The following is a 27,711-nucleotide window of genomic DNA, read 5'->3' as shown; positions in this document are numbered from 1 at the left end:
CCCCCCCCCCCACCCCCGCCTTGTGTGTACGATCTCTTCTGCGTACTAAATCTATGTCGGTAGGGACACTGACTGTGCTTTTTCAAGGCTCATACTTTGCCCCTGCAGGAGCTGTGGTTTTGAACCCTTTCAAACAACAACAAATACAACCACAGAAAACCTCCACCTTAGGTCTCATTGGTTTCTGGCATCTTAATAAGGGAGGCTGGTTTCCCATGATTTAACCATACTTCTTCAAATGTTTCTTAATACCTTTCTGCTCTAATGAATTTGTTGAGCCACAGTATTCCTCTGCCAAATTTCCTAGCTTTTGAGAGATTCATTTCAGCCATTATCATTCCATGGCCAGGAAAAATTACTTCTCACTTGACAAATCATAACCTCCCTTCTTATACATAAACTCAATTAACCTGTCTCAACGATTTCCCTTTTGAAAGTACACTCTAGAATGTTAATATGTGTTTAACAATTCTGTAACTGCCCTTCAGTTTCAAGTTTTTATATTCTAAATAGTTCTTCCTTTGTTGGTCTCTAATTATTTCTAGACCTTTTCATGGAATCTTAAACAGCAAAACTAAAAGGAAACTTGAGAGGTCATCTGGGTTCATCTCCTACCTGAAACATTTATTCACACACTCATCAAACATTTATTGAGTACCTATGGGTTAGGCCCTGGTGTTCAAAGATAAATAAAAATCTTTGCTCTGCAAAGCTCAGTCTAGTGGGGGACAGAGATAAACAAATAAATTACAACACGACACGGAAAATGCTATAGCAGATGATAAACACAGAGCAGTAGGAACACAGAAGAAAAGAGTGACCAAAAATACTTTATAGCTCACAAAACAATTTCACAATCCATTAGTTCATTTATTTCTCTGAACGACTCTGTGACACAGGCATCACAGGCAAGGAAATGGACAATCAGGAAGGGGATAGGACTTCCCCAAAGTCACTTAGCTAATACTGACTGCCTAATATTAAGTGCTGGAATTCAGACTTGCTTCTTCTAATTGTTAAGTTTGGGTGCGTGACCATCAAACTATGCTGCCTCTTCTTTTCCCTTCCTACCACTTTTGGGGTTACATGAAGGAAATGTATATAGTTTAATAATCTTACTTTCTTCAATTTCTTCTAGGGAGCATAAGTGTTCATTAGTCTAAATGCTTCTCCTTTTAAATGTAAAGCCTGATTTTTTTTTAAATAATAAATTTGAAGCCAGTTTTACACTGCCTATTTATGGCACTGTATCAGCTACTCACACATTTATACACTGCGAGGCACTGAACTTCTCTTTCAACCTACTACTTTCTAAGAAATAAGAATGCCAGTACCTTACGATTTTCTCTCCCATCGACCTAAGAGGGCCCCTAAACCACTTGAGGGAAAGATATCCTTTGTATCATGCCTGTTTACTGCTTTAAAACTGCATGCGGGGTGCCTGGGTGGCTCAGTCAGTTGAGCGTCCGACTCCTGATTTCGGCTCAGGTCATGATCCCAGGGTCATGGGATCGAGCCCCTCATTGGGCTCTCCACTGAGTGTGCAGCCTGCTTAAGATGCTCTCTCTCTTCCCCCCTCTGTCCCTCTCCCCCACTCACACTCTCTCTCTAAAATAAAATTATTCCCATATTACCCATGAGGAAACCCAGGATTAGACAGGGAACATCACTTGCCCAACAGGTCGTGATTAGTAAACATTATCTGAAGCTCTTTTTCGCCGAACTTAAGACACCTGCGTAGCGCAATAATTTTAAATCTGTGCTGACGAGCATACAAAGTATTAAGACGTAATTTGTATGGCAGTGACGGCACGAAGAAGGGAGGTGAGAAAGGAGCCTGATAGGAGCAAAGTTTTGTCTAATATTGAAATTAAGCTGGGATTCATCCGAACTAGACTGGTGTAAATTGGGACACTAATTGTAATCTGTAAGGTAACCACTAAGAGAAGAACTCAAAAAAAAAAAAATGGTAAAATAGATGACAAGGGAACAGAAATGGCACCGCAGAAAATATCTATGCAACGGAACGGAAGACAAAGATCTCAAAGACGTATGTGCACGCCTATGTTCGTCGCAGCGTTATTCACAATGTGCTCAAGGCCCGGTAACTAGGAGGAGGTAGAACTGGGAATGAACCACTCTATACATTTGCAGTATAGGGTACGTGTGCGTGCGTGCACACGCGCGTGTGTGTCCGACTCTAAAGCCTGTGCCATCAGCTTCTGGCACTACCTCTCCCCTTTAATATATGGTTCTGAGTTGGTGTTACTGTTGTTCATAATGAAATTACTTAAAAATAGGTAACACGTGCATATGGTACATGATGCAAAAAGGTGGGGAAAAAAAAGAGCGAAAAGTAAATCTAATACAAATAGTCTCCTTCACACTCCTGTCCCCCGGCCCCCCGAAAACCCACCCAGGACACAAGCACCGTTCCCGGTTGCTTTTCAAATCAAAAACTTTTTTTTTTTTTTTTTTACTTTGACAAAACTGTGTCTTGACACCGCGTCATCTCAAAGTCCATGTAAACCTGAGCCGTGTAATTATGGATTTCTACTCGAATTTTTGAATTTCTCTGTGTAAAACATGCTTCACAATCAATCTCACGGAAAACATGATGAAAACAGCTCATAGCGCATTGGGAATGCTAATGCTTTTCTCAGACATTGATTGTTCAATTTGGCTCATCAAGCTTAGCGATATGATATATTCTAATTCTTTCACATTTTCTTTTTTTTTTAATTTTTTAACGTTTTTATTTCTTTTTGAGACAGAGGGAGACAGAGCAGGAGGAGGGGAGGGGCAGAGAGAGAGGGAGACACAGAATCCGAAGCAGGCTCCGAGCTGCCAGCACAGAGCCCGACGCGGGGCTCGAACTCACGGACCGTGAGATCATGACCTGAGCCGAAGTCGGACGCTTCACTGACTGAGCCCCCCGGGCGCCCCTTTACATTGTCTATTTCTATGATGTAACTTCTTTTTACAGTAAGATGGAACATCTGTGTGATGAACGCTGGGCCATTATTAGTCCTCTTAAGCCACGAAGACACAGTTTCAGAGACAATTTGTATTTAATTTCCTCTACAGTGCCTGGGATAATGCCTTAGATAGGGTAAGAACGAAAGCAAAACACAACCAAAAAGACCACGCTGGGTGTGCCGAATGAGTAACGAACCAAAGCAGAGAACAGCGGACGGTTTGTGGACTGGTTCCTGCACGTGATAGCCCTTGTAGTACAACCCAGTATAATGACACTCGCACAATGGCACTTTGCTGCCAAATTTATCCAGTGTGGGATTCATTTGAGTCTTGAACTTGAAGCAACAAATAGCTGAAATATTGTCAAGGACATTGCTTTCTTACATAAATGTAATAAAGCATTCACCTCAGAGAAGACCACCCATTCTAGTTCCCTTGAAAACAGTTACAGGAAAAGCAGATGGCTCTAATCAAGGTGGGGAGGGGGAGGGGACTGCATTGTCCTTATTTTAAATAAGTCAAAAATTCTGAGGTTCCTGTATTTGATGTGCAAACTTGTAATGTTCAATCCTCTCAATGATCTCCTCTTTTTCCCTGGAGTTTCAAGGAAAACAAGCCACATGGAGATAAAAGGTTATGGGTCTACAGAATCTATCACTGCGTTGCCTCATTCACGGCATCATGCACAGCCACAGAGCATTGTTAATGCATTTTGCTCTCCCTTTGTCACCAATCAGCATATAATGTAACTGAGTTTACTATGTATAACTTTCATTACAGGACCTCTTCCACTATGGGGACATACTTCTAGCATCAAGGACATGGGAATTTTGTAACAAATAGGAACTAAAGTACATGACAATTAAGATAGAATCCACTAGTTTTTCCTTAAAAAACAAAACAAAGTGGGGGGGGGAGGTGGGGAGCCTGAGTGGTTCAGTTGTTTAACCATCTGACTCTTGATTTCAGCTCAGGTCATGACCTCGTGGTTCGTGGGATCGAGCCCGGCATCAGGCTCCTGGCTGACAGTGCGGACCCTGCTTGGGACTGTCTCTCCCCCTCTCTCTCTGCCCCTCCCCCACTTGTGCTGTCTGTCCATCTGTCTGTGTCTCTCTCTCAAAATAAATAAACCTTTTTTAAAAAGACCTTTCCTTCATAACATCAAGGAAAGAATATGAGAAATGAAACGTGCTATGGACTGAGTTGTGTCCCCCTCCCCAAATTCATATATTGAAGCACTGATCCACAAGGTAATGGTATTTGGGGGTGGGGCCTTTGGGAGGTGATTAAGCTTAGATGAGGCCTTCATGATGGGATTAGTGCCTTTATGAGAGGAGACACTAGAGAGTTTACTGTCTCTGCCTGCCATGTGGGGAAACAGCAAGACTGCAGTCGTCAACAAGCTAGGAAGAGATTTCTCACCAGGACCCAACCCTGTTGGTGCCCTGATCTCCAACATGTCCGCCTCCAGAACTATGAGAAATCAAACGTGTGTTGTTTTGTTTCAGCCCCCTCCCCCCACTCTATGGGATTTTTTTTACATTTATTTATTTTTGAGAGACAGAGACAGCACAGGTCGGGGAGGAGCAGAGAAAGAAGGAGACACAGAATCCAAAGCAAGCTCTGGGCTCTGAGCCGGCGGCACAGAGCCCACAGAGCCGGACGCGGGGCTCAAGCTCACAAACGGAGATCATGACCTGAACCGAAGTCAGACGCCCGACCGCCTGAGCCACCCAGGCGCCCCTCCAGTCTGTGGATTTTGGTAGGGCAGCCCGAGCTGACTAAGGAGATGAAACCCTAAGTGAGTCAGCACTTCATCAGCGAGGTTCTGTGGGAAGATCCCAGGACGGGATGCAGGGGGAACATTCGGTTATATATAGCGCTGACATCCCACGTGACCTTGAACACTTGCTCCCCGGCTTGGCCACCAATCCCGCACGTCTGTAACTAGGGGGCTGACGGCGCTACTCACACAGCCACTGTGCGGCCCCGCCCACTCCCCCTTGGACAATGACTCTACCCCCGAACTGCAGTCACTAATGACACTGCAGTCACTAGGGGAGACGGGAAGAAAGAATCACAGAAGACAGCGACAAGGGGACTGACACAAGGTGGTGCCTAAATTGCCATTCTAATATGGTATATAATGCAAGATGTATAACTGAGATGAGCATTTATGAAATGTGCTCCAAGACCGAAGATCAAAATTCAATACAGCAGCACCCTGGCTATCTCTTTGCACTCGAGGGTACGCTGTACAAAGAGAGAATGCTGCCGCTACAGAAAACTCCTCTCCCTTCGACCCTTCATTATCGCCTACGATGATTTCTCCAAGACGAAGTCTAAGGAAGAGTGTAATTGCATAGAGAACGGAGAACGTGCAATGCTCACCCAGGACATAATAGTGCCGTCAGCAAAAAGTTTGTCTTCCATTTAACACCTTTAAGTGCTGAGGAAGGAAAAGACAGAAGAGTTACTGTCGCAGCTTGATTCAGTCCACTTTAGACCTACTTTATAACCAGGACACAAGTACCTTTGGATGGGTCGGCTAAAATGCCCCATGCGATTCTCAAATGTTGTGTTTTACGGCCTTTTAATTTCTACACTGAACACATGAACTTACTGGAATGAGAGCAGATGTAATGCTTACTCTTATACATTCTTGCAGACACATATCCGGCAGGGGTTCCCAGAAGGACCCAGAGCACAACGGCACAGGTCATTAAAGCGCCTCGGTTGGAGGGGGACAGAAAACCAAGGCAGGCCAAAACTAAAGGCACAAAAAAGAAATATCAAACCAGTTACAATCATAGCCTCAGAAGCACACAAGACTTTGTAATAAATTAAAGACCCACTGATTAAGACATATTATGTGTAACAGCACACAAGGATATTCTGTCATGTGAGATCTTAAGTGACACTGTGAATGAATGTTATTCACTTAACTAATGACAATTTTGTCTTAATGAAAAGGTGTGATTTTCAAGACAAGGCAAGTGAAGTTCAGTTTCCAAGTTGGATCTAGTCTTTACCTCACCATTTAAATCAAAATTAAATAAACAATCCCCCCTACTCTAGTATCATTCCGTAAACAGAAAATCATTTTCCCACAAAAATTTCCTTCTGCTTCCTTGTATTCAAGGGGAAGAATAAAAAAAAGATCAAAGCAGTGGGGCACCTGGGTGGCTCAGTCGGTTAAGCATCCGACTTTGGCTCAGGTCATGATCTCATAGTTTATGAGTTCGAGCCCATGTCAGGCTCTGTGCTGACAGCTCAGAGCCTGGAGCCTGGAGCCTGCCTCAGATTTTGTGTCTCCCTCTCTCTCTCTGCCCCTCCCCTGTTCTCTCTCTCTCTCTCTCTCAAAAATAAACATTAAAAAAAATTTTTTTTAATCAAAGCGAGACTTGGTCTCAGGAAAATACAATCTTGAAAGCTGAATTTTGAAGTTAGCACTGACATCTGAAACACCTAACAAGCCTTTTTTTTTTTACAGCAGCCTTGTTTATGAAAGTCACCACTCTGGCTATCAAAAATTGACAGGCTCCATTTTTACTTTATACATGAAGGCAGCCAGGGTTCAACAGCCATTGTGAGCCTCCTAAAGATGCCATTCTGTTTATACGTTTAAAGACCAGCACTTAGGCTTGCCACAGCATTTCAAAATGCTAGTGTTTAATTATGAATTCCCTTAGTCCACTTAAAATATGATTCTACCCACATGCTGATTTTCAAGAAAGCATCTCTTTTGCAAAGCAAGGACTTTGTGTATTGGACAGCACAATAAATTATTCACAACTGAAGAAGCCATGAAAGGTCCCGGAGACAGGAACATATTCAGACTCCTATCCTTAATTTGAGAAGATAGAATTGTAAGTACCATAATACATACATTTTCTTAAACTTTAGGGTATTTTCAAAGCCCTTTTGTACACGTGGATCAAAATTTAACATACGGCAACAGTTCGCTAAGAATGTTTAAGATGACGCATATCGATCTGAGCCTACTTACGTAAGGTGATAAACGTCATGATCAAAACTTGTGTTCCTTGGCCCAGGAAAACTGACAGCAACATTCTATTCCTTGGTGGTCTGAATACATCCCCATGAAGCAGCTTCCAACCAAAGTCCTCCTGGGCATATTCCTGCACATGAGAAAATCTTTGGTAAACACACTGTGGCAGAAAGTTACCAGAACTCTGAAAGTTAGACGGAAATGAATTTTCCTCTAAAGACAGACTAACTGGAAGCCAATGGCTCATTCTGGATACAGCAGCCCTCTGGAAGGTAGGTGATCCTGCCATCCAAATGAGGCGCTCCCTTACTCTAAGTTTTGCATTAAAGGGAATGTGTTCCTCATATAAGGAACACGCCTGGCTTAATTGCATGGAGAAAGTGAAATGATTTAATATACAGAGGGAATTCGGCCAATTTTTATAGAAATTTAAAATTCGGGGCACCTGCGTGGCTCACTTGGTTTAGCGTCTGACTTCGGCTCAGGTCACGATCTCATGGTGTGTGAGTTCGAGCCCCGCATAGGGCTCTGTGCTGTTAGTGTGGAGCCCGCTTCAGATCCTCTGTTCCCCCTCTCTCTGACCCCACCCCCGCTTGCACTCTCTTTGTCAAAAATAAACAAACCTTAAAAAGAAAAGAAAAACAAAGGATTCTCTTTTTTTAAAAAAAAAAAGAAATCTAAAATTCACCAATACACAGATGATTATAAGAGTCAAAACAGTATAAATGAGATAAAACTAAATTTAACCTCAAAAAAAAATTTATTAAAAAAAAAAGAGGGGTGCCTGGGTGGCTCAATCGGTTAAGTGTCTGACTTCGGCTCAGGTCATGATCTCACAGTTTGTGAGTTCAGGCCCCACGTCGGGCTCTGTGCTGACAGCTCAGAGCCTGGAGCCTGCTTCCGATTCTGTGTCTCCCTCTCTCTCTGCCCCTCCCCCGCTCACACTCTGTGTCTCTCTGTCTCTCAAAAAATGAATAAATGTTAAAAAAGATTTTTTAAACTAAATTTAACCCAAATGATAACATTTTGCAATGTTTGATATATTTATCTCATACTCCAAATTAATGGAAACATTAAATAATACTTTAAAAGTTCAGAAACATATAAAAAGGAATAGAACCAGAGTGGGTAACAAATACCTCTCTAATAAACTGACTTCTACTTTTACAGAGCATACCTAACTCTATACTTTCTGATAGAACCTACCCAACTCTATACTTTCTGATTTGATATAACAGGCTAAATTGCTAGATGTCGAAATGTGCTGTATTCGAGGTATTATATGCTCTAAGTAAAAATATAACATTGACAAGTGGACAGAGTAGGCATTCAAATATTTGCTGAATCAAATATGTGCATTTTTACTTACAGAAGAACTCATCTCATTGTATCTGATAATATCTCTATGAAGAGTCCTCAATATAATTATAGCCACCATGCCAGATAAGAAGAGAATGATAACAAAGGAATTCATAATACTAGAAAATTTAAAGAAGAAAAAAGACAAGTTAAACCTCAAGTTCCTTATTTAAACAGTGAGAAGAAAATGTGGGTACATATAAAAGAAAGGCATTCAAATTACCATCATGTTGATCACTTTTCCAAGGTTAAACTTAGATCAAAAGCTGAATACATCAGTATATTAAATGAACTTAATATATTATAATACACAATATATTGATATTATGTATTAATACACGTAATCCACAAAACTGTATTACAAATAAAGCAATATAGGGGCGCCTGGGTGGCTCAGTCTGTTAAGTCCGACTTCAGCTCAGGTCATGATCTCACGGTTCGTGAAGTCAAGCCCCACGTCGGGCTCTGTGCTGACAGCTCGGAACCTTCTTCGGATTCTGTGCCTCCCTCTCTCTCTGCCCCTCCCCCGCTCATGCTCTGTCTCTCTCTGTCTCAAAAATAAACACTAAAAAGAAACAAACAAAACCAAATAAAGCAATATAAGCAACATTATTCTTAAGGTGATTTTAGAATTTTTTAAGGGTACATTCCCAAAAAGAAGCAAGAAGAAGTAAATAAGATCAATTAACAGAAACTCAATTCCAGGGCATGGAACTGAGAATGAAAGCCCAGGGATCAAGGTTGAACTAATGGCTGACTGACTTCTTAACTGATAGACCAAGGTTGTAGTCTTTTTATGAGCTTCAGGATAATGACCCCATGGTCACTGTACTTCCCAGCTCTTACTGTTCCTAAAATTTAAACTTCAAAATTATTCCCAAATCAAAACCAATCCCTTCTACCATCCCACCACCCAGCCAAACCCGAACACATCAACAAAGCTTTACCAGAATCTGAAAAGACCAACACTGTTCTAGAAAGATGTCAATAAGGAGGAGCCTGGGTGGCTCAGTCAGTTAAGCATCTGACTTTCCCTCAGGTCATGATCTCACGGTCTGTGAGTTTGAGCCCCACATCAGGCTCTCTACTGTCAGCGCGGAGCCCATTTCAGATCGTCTGTCTCCCTCCCTCTCTCTCTGCCCCTCCCCTGCTTGTACTCTCCCTGTCTCTCAAAAATAAATTTAAAAAAAAAGATGCCAATAAGATGATTGATGTCTATGGTTGCCAGAGAGGAGGTAGTATGGGGGGATGGGCAAAATAGATGAAGGAGATTAAGAGGTGCAAAGTTCCAGTTATAAAACAAATAAGTCACTTGTGGCTGCCAAAGGGGAGGGAGTGTGGGGGGATGGGCAAGATGAGTGCAGGGGGTGGGAGGTGCAGCCTTCCAGCTATGGAACGAATAAGTCACAGGGATAAAAGGTACAGCATAGGAGGGGCGCCTGGGTGGCTCAGTCGGTTGAGCGTCCGACTTCAGCTCAGGTCATGGTCTCACGGTTCGTGAGTTCGAGCCCTGAGCCAGGCTCTGTGCTGACAGCACGGAGCCTGCTTGGGATTCTCTGTCTCCCACTCTCTCGACCGCTCCCCTGCTTGCGTGTGCACACTCTCATGCTGAAAATAAATAAATTTTTTACATTTATTCATTTCTGAGAGACAGAGAGAGAGAGAGCATGAGTGGGGAAGAAGCAGAGAGAGAGAGGGAGACATAGAATCCAAAGCAAGCTCCAGCCTCTGAGCTGTCAGCACAGAGCCCGACGTGGGGCTCAAACCCACAGACCACGAGATCATGACCCGAGCTGAAGTCGGACGCTTAACCGACTGAGCCACCCAGGCGTCCCTCTCAAAATAAATAAATAAATAAAAACTTTTAGGGGCGCCTGGGTGGCTCAGTCGGTTAAGCGTCTGACTCTTGGTTTCAGCTCAGGTCATGATCTCACGGTTCGTGGGTTCGAGCCCCATGTGGGGCTCTGAGCCGACAACGTGGAGTGTGCTTGGGATTTTCTCTCCCCCTCTTTCTGCCCCTCTCCTGCTCATGCTTTCTCTCTCTCCCTCAAAAATAAACATTAAAAAATTTTTAAAGATGACTGATGTCTAAAACGTCTGTTAATGTGGTAAGTGAGTTAGATCATGGCTGAAACAAAGTACATTCCTTGTTACGCTATAAATACGAATACTACTAGAGATTAGCCCCCACAGTGTATCTGGAGGCCCTTTGGTCTCACAATCCCTTTGGAGAAACCATTTAAATAAATTTTACCTGAAGAGACTTCTAGGGATGTGACAAAATGGGACCTGGACAGTTGCCCAAACAGAAGACTCTGGAAAAGCTACCATATGATCATAATAATGAGGAGGAGGAAGAGGAGGAGGAAGAGGAGGAGGAGGGAGAGCAGGAAGACACGAAGGAATAAGTCTAGAAACACAGGAGCGGGGAGCGTTATTCTCACTTAAAAGGCAATGGGTATATAAGGAGGGTCATCACCTCAAGAGACCATACTCGGAACCACACCTTCCCTCACTTTCATTTTTACTTTCATAGTCTTCTTCCACCCCAAACTGACCTATCCCCCGACCTCCCTCAGCACTTGGCCACAGTCACGCCCAATTGTCACGTTCTCAGCTGGTTCCTCCCTCCATTTCAGGCTGAAACTTCCACCTCTGCGGTTTGGCCCTGTTGAAGGTTCCTGAGCGATCAAGCGCATGTCCTCTGCATCCACCAGAACGTAAAGCCTCGCGGGAGCAGAAGTCCGTCTGTCTCCCTCACACTGTCCCAGAGCCCAGCAGGGCGTCTGGCCGCCTCGCAGGGACGAGGAAGCACACCAGTGGCATGAGCAGCCCCTCCCCGACACACCTTGTCCCCCACACGGTCCTCTCTGTCACCCGCCCCGCTGAGGGAACGAAGGGCCCCTTGAAAGGTCTTGGTGTCTCACATGTAATGCCTCCACCTTCCTCCTGGCCCTCTTCCTCAGACTTTCTGAACCCAGGAGCACAAGTCTCTACCGTGTTTTCCTCTCATCTCGTGCACGGTGTCCCCTTCCGCAGTCACACCCTGCCCACTTCGCGCCCCCCCCCCCCCATGCTCTTTGCAGGCCGCAAGGCACCTCTCAGACACCTCAAGCCGCTCTTCCCTTCGGCATACGCAGGCGTGTATTTAAGGCCCGTCTTCCTTTTTCTCTTTCTTTGTGCACGTGGAGAGGTGTGTGCGAGGAAGGAGAGGGGAAACCAGCCACAGGGAGGAAAAGGTGTCACTCAAGATCATCTGCGGTAACAAAATAGCTTTTTAAAACACATAGGTATATAGATCTCACCACTCATGGGTTCGAGCCCCACGTCCGGCTCCTTGCTTTCAGCCCAGAATTTTCTTTCTGCTTCTCTCCCTCTCTCTCTCTCTCTGCCCCTCCCCTGCTCTCTCTCTTAAAATAAACTTTAAGATATATATATATGTACATATATATAAGATATAAGATATATATATGATATATATAAGATATATATATACGTATATTTAATACAAATATATATTTACATTTCTCCTACTGAAGCTACCTACTCTTTGTTTTATAAAGTACTTACCTAGGGGGGGCGCCTGGGTGGCTCAGTGGGTTAAGCGTCCAACTTTGGATCAGGTCATGATCTCACGGCTCATGAGTTTGAGCCCCGCGTTGGGCTCTGTGCTGACAGCTCAGAGCCTGGAGCTTGCTTCAGAGTCTGCCTCTGTCTCTCTGTCCCTCCCCTACTCACTCTCTGTCTCTCTGTCTCTCTCTCTCTCAAAAATAAACATTTAAAAATAAATTAATTAATTAATAAATTAAATAAAGTATTTACCTAGAAGCACCTGGCTGGCTCAGTCAGAAGAGCATGCGACCCTTGACCTCAGCATGCTGAGTTCGAGCCCCATGTTGGGCAGAGGTTACTAAAGAAAATAAACTTAAAAATAAAAAATAAAAATAAAGTACTTACCTCAACCACTGAATGTTGGTATGAGACATGGAATCCAAAATGTAGTCCCACCTAGATGCCCACTTGATGCTTTTGTTTTCCTAACAAACAAAAATATACAGTTATATGGCCAAACTTCTAGTGACTTTTGCTGGTTATAATCCTAAAACAGACAGAAGGTTATTCTGCATATATTTTCGCCTTTTCTTTACTACTAACTTCCTGGAATAGTAAGTTGTGTCCTGACATTTTTATCTTATTTTTATGAAGTGATATTCTTCTTCATTTCAGGAAGGAACTAGGAAGAAAGTACTTGTAGCTTGCCACTGTTCACCAGAAATAGCACCTTTAAAAAAAAAACAGACTCAGTATCTATTTGTTTGTTTACTTATTTATGTAATCTCTATACCCAACATGGGGTTTGAACTCACAACCCCAAGATCAAGAGTCGCATGCTCTTCTGACTGAGCCAGCCAGGTGCCCCTACATTTTTATATGTTAAGTATTTTGAGATGTCGTAGCAACAAGTTTATAAAAGATGCTTTGTTTTTAAGGTTTGTAGTTTTCAATACTGAATAAACCATAAGAAAATACAATGACTGGGGCGCTTGGGTGGCTCAGTCAGTTAAGCATTCGGCTCTTAATTTTGGCTCAGGTCATGATCTCACGGTTTGTGGGATCAAGCCTGGAGTCAGGCTCTATGTTCACAGCATGCAGCCTGCTTAGGATTCTCTCTGTCCTTTTCTCTCTTCCCCTCTCCCTCTTCTCTCTGCCCCAGCCCTGTTCTCTCTCTCTCTCTCTCTCTCTCTCTCTCTCTCTCTCTCAAAATAAATAAATAAACTTAAAAAAAGAAAGAAAATACAATTACCAATCAAGCTGTTTCTGTGACATGTGATCAACCTCAAACTGTCAGTAGCTTTCTTACAAAATATCCCCAATAGATGAAGTTCGGAACTGGGAATCCCCAATAAACACTTACACCATTAATACAGTGTAATCACCCCTCAAATCAATAACATGCTTTTAGCAAAAGGAAAATGTTGGTGCAAATTGACTAAGTAATGTTTGAAATGACTTATTATTTAAAACTGGGTTTTAGGTGTTTTTCCCGAAGTTCAGAGTTGGAGTATGGAGAAAAATTAATATACACTGCTTTTTTTCCTACTTTTTTTTTAAGTAGGCTCCACACTCAACATGGGGCTTGAACTCATGACGCTGAGATCAAGAGATAACGCTCTACTGACGGAGCCAGCCAGGTGCCCCTAAAGTATGCCACTTAAAAAAAAAAAAAACCCCACATGATAGATTTTAATTGGGTTTTAATTCAATGATGGATTTTAGTTAAAACCTGATGACCAGGTGATCCTGGTTAACATTACCAGTGATGGGGCAGGTTGACATCACGTACTTCCTGATGTATGCAGCATCGGGTCTGTGGTGCGATCCCTGCCAAGAACGTACAGCCCGAGCCTTGTCATAAAGAACCATCAGACAGGGGGCGCCTGGGTGGCTCAGTCAGTTAAGCGTCCGACTCCGGCTCAGGTCATGATCTCACAGTTTGTGGGTTCAAGCCCCACGTCGGGCTCTGTGCCGACAGCGCGGAGCCTGGAGCCCGCTTCGGATTCTGTGTCTCCTTCTCTCTCTGCCCCTCCCCCACTGTGCTCTCTCAAAAATAAATAAACATAAAAAAAATTTTTTTTAATTTTCTTTAAATAAGAACCATCAGACCCAGTTTGCTGGTCATCCTGCAGATTGTAAGGTCTGTACTCTATAAAAATTTCAAGGATGTGAAAGACAGAGAAAGACTAAAGAACGGGTCTGGATTGGAGACCACAAACTAAACAACACATACTCCTAGATAGGACCTCAAACCACAAAGGGAAAAAGTGACATTGTTGGCCAGCTGGCAACATTTGAATGGATGCATGTGGACGGGATGGTAATGTGATAGCAATACAGATTCCTGATTTGCAGAGTTATATGCTAGTTGTATGCTATTCTAGTAGGAAAATGATCTTGTTTGGGGGACTCTGGAGCGTTTAGGGGCGATAGAACATCTAGCTCTCAAAAGATTCAGAGAAAGACTAATGATAATGGACACAGAGAGAAGGGTGAACCATGGAGCAAATGAGGTAAAATATTAACAATTGGGGGGTTCTGATTAAAGGGACTGGGGGAGCTCTTTGTATTGTTCTGGCAATCCTTCTGTGGTCTGAAACTGTTTCAAAATAAATTATCACTTAAAACCTATAAATAGGAAATCAGAATTTATAGATAAATCAAGGGATCAACTACTCACTGCATAAAAACATACATCTTAGCTGTTCTACTAAAATACTGGGCCTGTCGTCAAATGTGACTTAATTTGTAAAAATTTGAATTACAGGCTTCTCTTCACCAGCCTACCCATTGCCTTAAGCAAGTTAATTCATATCGGGTCTTTCAAAAAGGAGAGATACCTTCCAGTATGCACCATGAAGTTTGAATTTTAAATACTAAGAGAGCCTAGAAAAATCTGCAGCTGGTAAGCCTGACAGTTTTTGCACCAAACATCGCCATCTGCTGGCAATAACAGACCATAACACGTGGTACTCTGCCCTAAGAAAATAAGAAACGATTTAAAACTCCTAAGGCACATTTGAGAGCAAAATGACAAACGCAGAAAGGTAACTAAGTGGTGAAACCTACTTCCTCAATCCCCCGAACACTAATGAGCTATTCCGCTTCTTTACATGGCAGTTCTCACAAAACCACAGCAGGTAAACAAGTCCTTCGTGTTTACTACCGGAGGCACGAGCCGCAAAAGTAGAAACAAAACCAGACTTCTTGAATCCTGACGCAGGACCCCACGATGGATGTCACTCAAAGAATATTCACGCAGGGACTCAAAGAATCAAATGGGCAGACAGCTGGGGTTTCTTCTGGTCCAGGTGATTGCAACAGAGGGGGCAGCACCCCCTAAGGGGCATGATGAGGATGCGTAGGGGATACTTCAGGGATTAAGCAGCAGAGAAGGCGGGACCCACACGGCACTCCCCTGGGAGACGAGCACAACACAGAACTGAGTTGATCAACATCTCAGAAAATCATGCCCTCTCTCGGAAAGATGTGGTACTTGAGCTACCAATGGACGATATTCTCATATTCATCTGCATTCACAGCCCTGACATTTACAGTGATTAAACACATTGGTGCATGCATCTGACGGGGACTGAAATATGTACTGAAATACATGCTATTTTCTTAAAAATTACTTTCTTTTTCTTTCTTTTATATTACAGTTAGGATGTTATATTGATATTTATTGAAACTAGGTGTACAGACAGGTTCAATCATCTAGTGTCTATAAATATGAATTTACAATAGTAAAGGGAGACAGAGAAAACATCTGATATTAAAATAAGACATCAGGGCGCCTGGGTGGCCCAGACAGTGGAGTGTCGGGATCTGGAGTTCCACTCTCAGGTCATGATCCCAGGGTCCTGGGATCGAGTCCCATGTCGGGCTCCACACTGAGCATGGAGCCTGCTTAAGATTCTGATTCTCTCTCTCTCTCTCTCTCATCACTCCCTCTGCCCCTCTCCCCCACTCATGCTCTCTCTCACTAAATTAAAAAAAAAGAGAACATCAGTCTGATAGGGTTGAGAACTACTGATCCATTTCAACTCTCTCATTTTATTACAGGGGAAACTGACGTTCAGAGAGCAAAACGAACTTGCTCAAGGTCACAGTATGAGCTTGAGGCAAGCCAGCACCAAAATTCTCTGCTTCTCAATTCAGTTACTGGCCCATGCTGCCTACAAATCAAGAATATGCTTTGGAGGGGGAACAAAAACCCAATGCTGTAAATGTGGCTAGGATCCCAGGCCAACCCACAAATGAAGCTTATGTAAGTCACATACATGGCTAAGAGTAATGTGATTAGAATGAAGCCACAAAACCTTTGGTTCGTGGTATAAAAACGGTAAGTTTCTGAAATAAAAGTATTGTGAATAGTAATATGTAGCCTGGCATTCAAGGCCATTCAAAATCTGGCCCAAGTCTATCTTTCTAAACTTCCTACCAATACTATATAAACGATTAAAGTCTGAGGTGTCAAACTGAATCTTTTTGGCCCTTAGGGACCCCAGCACCTAATCCCTGGCACATAAAATGCATTTACTATCATCTGATGAATGAATAAGCAAATGAAGACAATTTTCTTTCAATTGGACTTTTGTTCACTCTTCCCCATAGGTACTGTTCCCATGTACACTCTTCCCCAGAAAGCCCTACCCTAGCTCCTCTCCAAATGCCTAAAATCTAGGTCTCTTAACTCAGTCCATTGGCCTTCCCACAATGCCTCACACTCCTCTCTTATAAAGCCTTCTTGGCCCATTCACCTGCCATAATTCCTTCCCATTTTAAACTCACACCATGTATTATAGAGGCTGCGTCAAGAGCCTGGACTCTCTAGTCAAACTAATCTTGGTTTATAATCCTTTACATTTGTAAAAGCCATTTGGCAAGTGGCTTTCCCTCTATGGGTCTCAGTTTTTATTTCTTTTTAAGTTTATTTCTTTATTTTGGGAGAGCGAGAGTGGGGGAAGGGCAGAGAGAGGGGAGAGAGAGAGAGAATCCCAAGCAGGCTCCGCGCTGTCGGCACAGAGCCCCATGCGGGGCTCGACCTCACGAACTGTGAGACCATGACCTGAGCTGAAACCAAGAGTTGGACGCTCAACCGACCGAGCCACCCACGTGCCCCTCGGTTTTCTTTTCTATAAAGTGGAGTTTTAAAACAGTACCTGCTTTCAGAGGACTATTGTGAAAAATGAAGGTAAAGAAGTTACTTAATAAAAATTCCCAGGCTAGGCATATAGTAGGCACTCGACAAATATCTGTCATATAAATGTATGAATAAAAGGTCTTCACTCAGATATTAATCTTTATGACCCATCCTTCAATAACTTCTGAACATATTTGTTATATACACTCCAAACTGTATACCCATTTGGGAACATGAATCATTTTCTGAAAACATAAAATACACAAGATGCTTTCTTTTTTTTAGAGAGAGAGAGAGAGAGAGAAAGAGAGCGCGTGAACTAGTGTGGGGGAGGGGCAGCGGGAGCAAGACTCTTAAGCAAGCTCCAAGCTCAGGTGGAGCCTGACGCAGGGCTCGATCTCACGACCCCGGGATCGTGACCCGAGCCAAAATCAAGAGACAGACGCTCAACCGACTGAGCCACCCAGGTGCCCCACAAGACGCTTAATTAAAAACCCGGAAAGAATTGTAACTAAACACTATACCGCCTCTGGACCTTTCTGTAGCCAGTAGCTGCCTGACCAGGGGCTGAGGCCCACAACCTCACCGATGACCGTGAGCTCTGCTTCCAAACAGCAGTTTGCAGGTGGCTGTCGAGGAGGTTCAAGGAGGTCTCAGGTGGTCGAGGGCCCCAGCTGCTGCATGGTCCTGACACCTGTAAGTGGTTTGACGTATGCATGGGGTGTGGCTTCCTGTCCATATCTCCCTGCCCCATCCCTGCGTCGGGATTGTGCCTGCCCCTCCCCCACTGACCCCGAGAACGACCCGTGTGCCAGAGGTACATGGAAGCCTTCCGCAGTCCGCACGGGGTGAGACAGTGTAGTTCATCCAGCCAAGGGCCTGGAATCCATCCGTGTCACAAGACCTGGTGAGATTTTCTGTACTGAGAGTGAGAAGCAGCAGGAAGGGGGGGAAACACGCGGAAGCGTGGACCCGAGGGGAAATTCCCAGGAAGCACGGAGGTGTAGATCTTTGCCAAGGTAGTGGCCCCTAGTCACATGTGGCTATCCAGCACCTGAAATGTGGCTAGTCCTAAGTGAGACGAGCTGTGTGAAATATGAGCTGGCTTTCAAAGATTAAAAAAAAAAAAACCACAAGGTATTTCTTTACTAAAATGAGTGCTATAGAAACACTGCATTCCAGTTAATAAATTTGTTTCTCGGCGCCCCTGGGTGGCTCAGCCAGTTAAGCATCTGACTTTGGCTCAGGTCGTGATCTCATGATCGGTGAGTTCGAGCCCCGAGTCGGGCTCTGCGCTGACCCCTCAGAACCTGGAGCCTGCTTCCGACTCTGTCTCCCTCTGTCTCTGCCCCTCCCCTGCTTGTGCTCTGTCTCCCTCTCTCAAAAATAAACATTAAAAATATATTTTAAAAAATCAGTAAGTATCAGAATTTCCCATTAATTAATTAATTAATTAATCTCTCACAGGGGTATGGGTTATCAGTTTTGACACTACATGTATGCTAGGACTGAACAAATAAATCAGGAGTGCCTGGGTGGCTCAGTTGGTTGAGCGTCCAACTTCGGCTCAGGTCACAGGCTCACGGTTCATGGGTTCGAGCCCCGCATCGGACTCTGTGCTAACAGCTTGGAGCCTGGAGCCTGCTTCAGATTCTGTGTCTCCCTCTCTCTCTCTCTCTCTCTCTGCCCCTCTCCCACTCGCACTCTGTGTCTCTCTCTCACACACATAAAAATAAATAAACATCAAAAAATTTTTTTAAAAAAACAAATAAATCAACACATTATAGAAGATGGGGGCCATATTTCTCAGCATCAGAGAAAGAAGTTAGCAGTCAGCAAGGCGAGAGGGCTAGCCCGAACGCTGTAGTGCTGCATTATGGTCGGAGATACTGATACGAACTCGTGTTCATTTATTTCCTTATCCACTCACTTATTTTTATATTTTCCCATTTGCAATTAGCAAGTCATGCGTGGGGTGACACTCTCCCACTGTGAGAACAACCAGCTTTCCTAACGCTCGTTCATCTCCGATTTTAACATCCATTGATACTATTGGCCTGAATCAATTACTTAATTGGAGGTTGAAAAATAGCGATTTTCAAATTCACGTTCAATTTCCACTCCAAGTAGTTATTACCACTGAAGCAATTCAATAAATAATATCAACCCAGCTAACTGACAAAATCCTTCCTACGCTATAATGCGATTTCAGTTCTTTTATATTACAGTTACCAACGTATGAAGGTTTGCCTCTTATTTGTCGGCGGAAAACTCAAGCTCTGTTGTGGTTTCAATAAGATTGTGTGAGGTACTCTAAGATGCAACCACCATGGACACTTGAGACACCCCAAGTGGGAGCCACGATGCAATATAGATTTTACTCCACAAGAGTACTCCAGAGTCAAGTGTGGTTGACTGAGTTAGACTCAGTCAAAAGATTTCTTCATTAGGAGACTTTTACATATTTTACTCATGTGCTTTGGGAAGCTCAGAAATGAAGTTGTAGAAAGCAGCATTTTCCAAACTTGTCTGACTCGTGTTCTAGGGAGTGCACTTGGGAAGGGTTGATGTGCATCATTATCACCGGGTTAAGAAAGCATTTTTCAACTCAAGACCACAAAATGAACAGCACCAGAGATGTGTAACAGCACGCTTCCTTATGCTCGCCCCCGCCTACAACAGCAACGCGCTGGCGTTCAGATACAGACTATGGCGGCGTGGTGTTTTCTCACCGCACAATCTCACGCTGCTGTGTGAGACACCTGTAAATCAAGTGCTCCTGTGTCCGCAAGAAGGAATGGAAAGGATCGTGTGCCTACTACAGGCTAGGTACGGTGCTAAACGTTTTATGTGAGCTCACATACCCCAGAATAATCACCGGAGGTGATGATTTTATCCCCATTTTACAGATGAGGAAGTTCACACAGCTAATAAACGTCAGCACCAGTTTTCAAACTCAGGCGCGTCTGGGCCTTTGCATCATGCCACTTATTGAGGCCAAGGGCCTCCTAAGAACCCTAAGTGAGTTTCAAGGAGAGGGAAAGAATTCCCTCTTCTGGAAAAGCTTCCAAGAGTAGGCGTGTTAAGGACCAAGGGATTGAGCCCTAACCCCAAATAACGTGACTTCCCCCAAATTCCCCCATTTGGTACAGCTGCATCTGAACTTGAGCTTCAGCTCGGTCGGTAGCCACAGTTGCTTCCTGACAGGCAGACAGTCCACTAGCTCCATACCGTGGAGGCTCCCGGTGTGAATCTGAACTTCAATTTAGATGTGCGTTCCCTTGGCTTTTACAGCAAGCATAAAAGTTCCTACATTTAATTTTTTTTTTTAATTTAAGTACGCTCCATGCCCAAAGCAAGGCTTGAACTCACCACCCTGAGATCAAGAATTGCAGGCTCTACTGACTGAGCCAGCCAGGCGTGCCACTACATTTAAATGTGTATAGCTGACGAATAAGTGATAAAAATGTAGAAGGGCTTCAGTTCTTTGATCATCTTCTTTTAATTTTTTTAATGTTTATTTATTATTTTTCAGAGAGACAGAGAGAGAGAGACAGCATGTGAGCAGAGGAGGGGCAGAGAGAGAAGACAAAGAATTTGAAGCAGGCTCCAGGCTCCGAGCTGTCAGCACAGAGCCCATCTCGGGGCTCAAACTCACTGACCATGAGACCCATCATGACCTGAGCTGAAGTCGGACGCCCAACTGACTGAGCCACCCAGGTGCCCCTGATCAACTTCTGATAATAACTTAGACTTTTAATAATGTTCTCAATCATTAGGGAAAGTTATTTTAATTTCTTCAGGGTGTATTCCATTCCTTCCCCCAGATTACACTTCTGTATTTCATCCAGAGATCAGAAGGCTGACCATATTGGACTAGTAAATTGCCTGTTTTCACCGATTGTACTTTGCGTAAACCGCAGGATGTAGGCTCAAGTAATCCTGACCTCTAGCCAGATGATCCAAAGCACACACACGCATTTCTAATATAAACGTTTCTCATTTTCTTTAGAGTAACTCTGTGGACAGAAGATATAATAGACCTTTAATACGGAAAGCCAGAATGGTATAGCAGAAAAGCTATGAGTTTGGGGGCCAGACAGTTTGAATATCACTTGCGCCTCCCGCCAGCAATGATCCTGAGAAAATTACCCCACCTCACTGGGCTTCAGTAGCCTCATTTATAAAATGGATATAACCACATAGGTGATACATAGGGACAAAAGCAAGGCAGCCCTAAGATACGATTGCTTTCAAACTGAGATTAGGAAAAAAATCATGTTGTAATGGCTGGCAGGTCATGTATAGAAATGACACAAGCTGAGCACAATTTGTAAATGTTTGAAGAAATTTGAGACCTAATCCCCAATAATGTGATTAGGGCTTGGTCTCAAGAAAGCACATCTAAAGCTTTAAGAAATAAGTCATTTACACCAAATCGAGTATGATCAAAGCCGACTCAAAAATATGAGATATTGCCTTAAAAAAAAATAAAAAGAGAAATGCATAAATCTATATAGTCTTAAAAGGCTTTCCCTATAAAAGGAAAGCTCCCAAGTTAATCTTTCGATGAAACACCTGTAATACTGTCCAGGACTAAGAGTACCCAGCCCATGAATATAAACATCTGGTCCATGGGCAAGCAGAGGACTAGAGGGCCATGAATATCATGTTTTAATACCCACTTCCTTTTGCTCTGGGGTCCTAGGCTCACCAACAAACTTTCTATTTATGCTATTCTATTTCTATTTGCTTTCTCATATATCGTTATCACAGGCAGATGTGCTAACCAGCTAACATGAATGGTGTGGTCCCTGGCACTCATATTTTTCCATGTAAATTAATAAATCGGGATTCTGGTTTATACATTGGACAATTAGGGGTTTGCTTAATATGAATCAATCTCCCTTTGGTATAATCACAGAATTAAAATTTGGAAGCACAGGACGGCTCTTGGTCAGGGCTCAGGTTATGATCTCACGGTTTTGTGAGTTCGAGCCCCGCATGGGATTCCGTGCTGACAGTGCAGAGCCTGCTTGGGATTCTCTGCCTCCCTCTCTCTCTGCCCCTTCCCCGCTCGCACTCTCTCTGCCTCTCTCAAAATAAATAAATAAATGTTAAAAAATAAATAAAATAAAACTCTGAAGCAAAATTTTAAAATATTGACAAAAACCTAGCACTGCTGAGTATGTGAGGAAACAGCACATCCTCGGGCCCAGCAACTTCTCTGGACAAGAATTTGGCAATGTGTTCTCGAAATCTGCACACCCTTTTACCTACATAATCCTGGTGCTGGGAATTGAACTTTAGGAAATAATCACACAAGAAGAAACATAAGAATGTTCATTAAAGCACCGTTTCTAAATTAAAAATTAGACATTTGGGTTGTTTTTCTCAATGAAGCACTAAATAAGTCAACCATGGCCTACACATTAAATGTAGTATGCAGTAAATTAAAAAAAGGATGGGGGGGGTGCCTGGGTGGCTCAGTCGGTTGGGTGTTCGACTTCAGCTCGGGTCATGATCTCACTTTTTGTGGGTTCAAGCCCCACGTCGGGCTCTGTGCTGACAGCTCAGAGCCTGGAGCCTGCTTCGGATTCTGTGTCTCCCTCTCTCTCTCTGCCCCTCCCCCACTCATTCTCTCCCTCTCTCTCTCTCTGTGTAAAAAATAAACATTAAAAAAATTTTTTTAATAAAAATTAAAAAAAAGGATGGGACTCTGGGGCGCCTGGGTGGCTCAGTCGGCTGAGTATCTGACTCTTCATTTTTAGCTCAGCTCATGATCCCAGGGTCGTGGGATTGAGCCCCCACATGGGCTCCGCACTGAGCACGGAGCCTGCTTAAGATCTGCGTGCTCTCTCTCTCTCTCTCTCTGTCTCCCTCTACCCCTCTCCCTGACTGATGCACTCTCTCTAAAATAAAAATAAATATTAAAAATTAAAAAATAGGGGCACCTGGTAGCTCAGTCAGTTAAGCATCCAACTTTGGCTCAGGTCATGATCTCAGTTTGTGAGTTCGAGGCCCGCGTCGGGCTCTGCGCTGACAGCTCAGAGCGTGGACCTTGCTTCAGATTCTGTGTCTCCCTCTCTCTCTGCCTGCCCCCCGCTCATGCTCTGTGTGTGTCTCTCTCTCAAAAAAGGAATAAACAATAAAGAAATTTTTCTAATCAAAAAAAAATCTTTAAAAATTAAAAAATAAAAAGGATGTGACTCTACTGACACGGAAAGACATCCATGATGTACACATGAAGTGAAAACAGCACATGTAAATATCTCATTTGTACAAAATCGTATATTTTTTGGCACCACGTGCAGTGTTTCCCTTGTATATTCTAAAGAACATTATATCCCCATGAGTTCTGCCATGGTCTATGAAATGCTAAGTATTATAATTATCTTTTGAAAATTCAGTGTTTTTTAACATAATGAATACTCTCAATGCATTGTTTTAACATTGCTTGACCTAGCATTCTCCAAAGTAACCTCATCGCAGGACCCTTTTCTCACCTAACACCCTTTAAAACACAAAGCAAAAATAAGGGGCGCCTGGGTGACTCAGTCGGTTGAGCGTCTGACTCTTGATCTTGGCTCCGGTCGTGATCTCACAGATCATGAGTTCGAGGCCGCACCGAGCCCTGCTGAGTCTGCTTGGGATTCTGCCCCTCCCTCTCTCTGTCAAAATAAATGAATTTAAAATAAATATGAAGAAAAGAAAATATAAAGCAAAAATAAATAAAATGTGAAGCAACCAGTTTGCAGAAAAACCTTTGGGAAACACGGGCATCAGAGAGCTGTTAGATTATTCACCAGACTGTTAATAGTCAGTCTGTACGTCTGTCTAGCCACCGAAGATACACACCACTTCATAAAAATAGCTACTTACAAAAGAAGAATTAAATGTGTAGAAACAATAATGAAGGCCATATGTTGAGGACCTATTCTGTGCAATGCTAAGGTCTTTATATATTCTGAAAACGAGGAACAAATGCCCAGAGAAGAAATCGAGCCTGAGATCCCACGACTTACCTAAACTCACGCGGCCAGTAAGTGGCCAAGCCTCAATTTGAACCACAGGTCAGTCTGAGCCCAATATGGATGCTCTTCTCACTACATATCCTATCCTCTGTCTCTTCCACAACATACTCTTCCTTTCAGGTCCCACTTGAGCAACCTGCCAAGCCCAGGCAACACCCCTCCAGTTTCCCACGTACTTCCTTCAAACCTCTGAGGAAGTAGGAGAAAGTAAATTACCTGGCACGGTACCTGAAATGTGGCAGATTTAATACAGATATTCCTTTAAGGATGGTCCTCTGAATGGTTTGAATGTAAAGAACTTACCTACTTTCTCGGGCTTTTGGCTGGGTTATACAACCCTGATGATCAAAATTAAGGCTTTAATATTAATGAAGTATATGATAGTTATGTACCTGATTTGGAACAAAAGTAAGATGATGGCGTGGAATACTTACTTCAAATTGCACAGAGTAAGTGTAGGTTACATTAAACTTCTCTGTATGTTCTTCAGGAATTTCCATAGGGGGTCCATTACAGGCTAGGCGGCCTTCACCTGAATGCTTATAGCTAAGAAAGAAGGGGGTAAGAAAGAGAAAGTAATTTTTATACCAAACTACCGTTGTAAATTTCCAATTCATGGCTATTCAGGAATGTAACAGTAGCAGGTTGAAAAAATTTGCCTTTCATTATAATTAGTATTTAAAACTTTATGATTTTATTTTTTTAATGTTTTTTATTTTTTTTTTTGAGACAGAGAGAGACAGAGCATGAGCAGGGGAGGGGCAGAGAGAGAGGGAGACACAGAATCCGAAGCAGGCTCCAGGCTCTGAGCTGCTAAGCACAGAGTCCAACGCAGGGCTCAAACTCACGGAGTGTGAGATCATGACCTGAGCTGAAGCTGGACACTTAACCGACTGAGTCACCCAGGCACCCCAAAACTTTATGATTTTAAATACTTTTGTTTTGGGGCACCAGGGTGGCTCAGTTGCTTAAGCGTCCAACTCTTGATCTCAGCTCAGGTCTTGATCTCAGGGGCATGAGTTCAAGCCTGCTGGGCATGAAGCCTACTTAAAAAAAAAAAAAATAGCCTTGTTTCTAAATGTCCCTAACACTCAAATAAGAGTCAATATACTGCCCAACACAACAAACAGGTATCCCCTGCTTTTCCAAAGCTCACTTTATGCCACTTCGCTTTTACGAAAGACCTCCATTAGTACCTGTTTTCACTAAGTGAGAGAAATCCGAAGAGGATTTTCACTTTTCTGAAAAATCAAAAAGTGCATTCAGTGTTGGTGTTGCAGGGAGCCATTAGAGAGGCAGTTCCCCTCCCACCCAGTAGCGAGAGTGGCGCCGCCCAGCTCCTTCCTGGGGAACTACACTCGACATTTCGACATCAAGCCCCCAGAGCTCTGAACTGTGTGAGCATCTGCGCTTTATCTTGGCTTATGTTGTGCATCCATTAGCAAGATGTGCCTTAAGGTATCAGAAAAGCCTAAGAAAGGGGATTTTCACTTTCAGATAGCAAGAGAAAATGTGTCGCTAAGAACCTTCTCATGGGGCACCTGGCTGGCTCAGTCGGTAGAGTACATGATTCTGGATCTCCGGGTTGTAAATTCGAGGCCCATATTGGGTGTAAAGATTACTTAAAAATAAAATCTTTAAGAAAAAGAATAAAGAGACCGCAATATCACGCAAAACATAAAAGAGGAATAAAGAGGAGATGGAAAAATCAAAAAGAGAAACAGTGATGCTTCCCTTTTGAATTATTTGCTCAACATACAATTTATCCCTTGGCTTCTGTTTAAAGAATAATATGCAATCCTTGTGGGACTGTTATTTCTAGAAGTACGTGTGCAATAACGCCATTCACTCACCATTGCGGATGCCATTCATGTGCACCTCTTCCCATTCATTTTTTGTCACCCTAGTGTCTGACATATGATATGTCCTTACTAAGTGTTTGGAGGGTGAATTCATTGAAAGCCAAATTGTATTGTGAAACAGCTATGAATTTTAAAAATGATCATTGTTAAGGCTACCGACAAATAACATCTACAGAAAAAAATTCAATGACTGCACGATAATGCATATCAAGGTTCCCTGTTTAAGTCTGGGCCTTGAACCCAGCACATGAAATATCTGCATTTCACATCAATGAGATTATGCAGCAAAAATTGTATTAAGGTCTCTAATCATGGGAATGCAAACTGGTGCAGCCGCTCTGGAAAACAGTGTGGAGGTTCCTCAAAAAATTAAAAGTAGATCTACCCTATGACCCAGCAACAGCACTGCTAGGAATTGACCCAAGGGATCCAGGAGTGCTGATGCATAGGGGCACATGGACCCCGATGTTTACAGCAGCACTTTCAACAATAGCCAAATGATGGAAAGAGCCTAAATGTCCATCAACTGATGAACGGATAAAGGAGATGTGGTTTATGTACATAATGGAACACTACTCGGCAATGAGAAAGAATGAAATCTGGCCTTTTGTAGCAACGTGGATGGAACTGGAGAGTGTGATGCTGAGTGAAATAAGTCAGAGAAAGACAGATACCATATGTTTCACTCTTATGTGGATCCTGAGAAAGACAGGAGACCATGGAGGAGGGGAAGGGGAAAAAATAGAGAGGGAGGGAGGGAGCCAAACCATAAGAGACTCTTAAAAACTGAGAATAAACTGAGGGTTGATGGGGGTGGGGGGAGGAAAAAGTGGGTGATGGGCATGGAGAAGGGCAGCTGTGGGGATGAGCACTGGGTGTTGCATGGAAACCAATTTGACAACAAATTTCATATTAAAAAAAAAAGATCTCTAATCAATGTAAAAGCCCTATTTTAAACCACTGGCCTTGCGTGTGGGCTGTATAAGGCCTTGTAGGCCATTTTCAAAACTGGCTTTTACTCTAAGTGAGATGGGAAGTCACTGGAAGATTCTGAGCAGAAGGCTGACATGAGCTGACATTTCAAAAGGAATACTCTGCAAGCTGTACTGAGGAGAGACTGCTGGAAGTCAAGGGTGGCACCAGAGAGACCAGCAAGGGTTTTGCCCTAATTCACTTGAGATATAATGATGTCTTGGACCAGATGATAGTGGTGGAGGTGATGAGAACTGGTGGTGGATCCTGAATATATTTTAAGAAGAGAGCCACGTTATCTGCCAAAGGTTGGCATGGATATAGGGTATGAATGAAGAATAATAAAGAGGAGTCAAGGGTGTGGCCATAGTTTGGGGGCCTGAGAAACTGGAAGGATGTAGTTGCCATTTACGGAGATGGAGAAGACACTAGGAAAAACAGGTTGGAGGAAAGATTAGAAGTTCATTTCTGGCCGTGTTAAATTTGAAGTGCCTACTAGACATCCAAATGAAGATGTCAAGTAGACAGCTGCATATACAAGTCTACAGATCAAAGAGTCAATGTGGGCTCTGACGCCAGGAGACAGGGTAAGATTGCCAATGTGTAAGTATATATAAAGAAGAAAAAAAGTTCAAAGACTCAGTCCCGGGACCCTCCAATATTGAGATGTTGGAGAAATGAGGAGACGACTGATAAGCGACTAGTGAGACAGGAGAAAATCAGTGAAGTATGGTATTCTCGAAGCCAAATTAAGCAAGTGATTCTAGGAAAAAGGAACAATCAACCATGGTA

The 27,711-nt window shown here is 43.2% G+C and overlaps 1 protein-coding gene across 3 annotated transcripts in view; it reads right to left on the bottom strand.

Moving 5' to 3' along the window:
• LOC125932012 (transmembrane 9 superfamily member 2-like) overlaps window positions 1-27,711 on the bottom strand; it is a 90,854-nt gene that overhangs the window by 27,601 nt on the left and 35,542 nt on the right. For all 3 annotated transcript variants that reach the window (XM_049644364.1, XM_049644366.1, XM_049644365.1), the window contains 6 exons: window positions 24,520-24,631; window positions 12,308-12,387; window positions 8,361-8,469; window positions 6,989-7,121; window positions 5,630-5,749; window positions 5,371-5,428 (listed from right to left, as the gene is read on the bottom strand). In XM_049644364.1, coding sequence (XP_049500321.1) covers window positions 5,371-5,428; window positions 5,630-5,749; window positions 6,989-7,121; window positions 8,361-8,469; window positions 12,308-12,387; window positions 24,520-24,631 — 612 coding nt within the window. The remainder of the gene's footprint in view (window positions 1-5,370; window positions 5,429-5,629; window positions 5,750-6,988; window positions 7,122-8,360; window positions 8,470-12,307; window positions 12,388-24,519; window positions 24,632-27,711) is intronic.

The sequence above is a fragment of the Panthera uncia genome, chromosome X (genome assembly GCF_023721935.1).
Source record: "Panthera uncia isolate 11264 chromosome X, Puncia_PCG_1.0, whole genome shotgun sequence".
NCBI lineage: Eukaryota > Metazoa > Chordata > Mammalia > Carnivora > Felidae > Panthera > Panthera uncia.
This window is presented reverse-complemented; position numbering and strand designations above follow the sequence as displayed.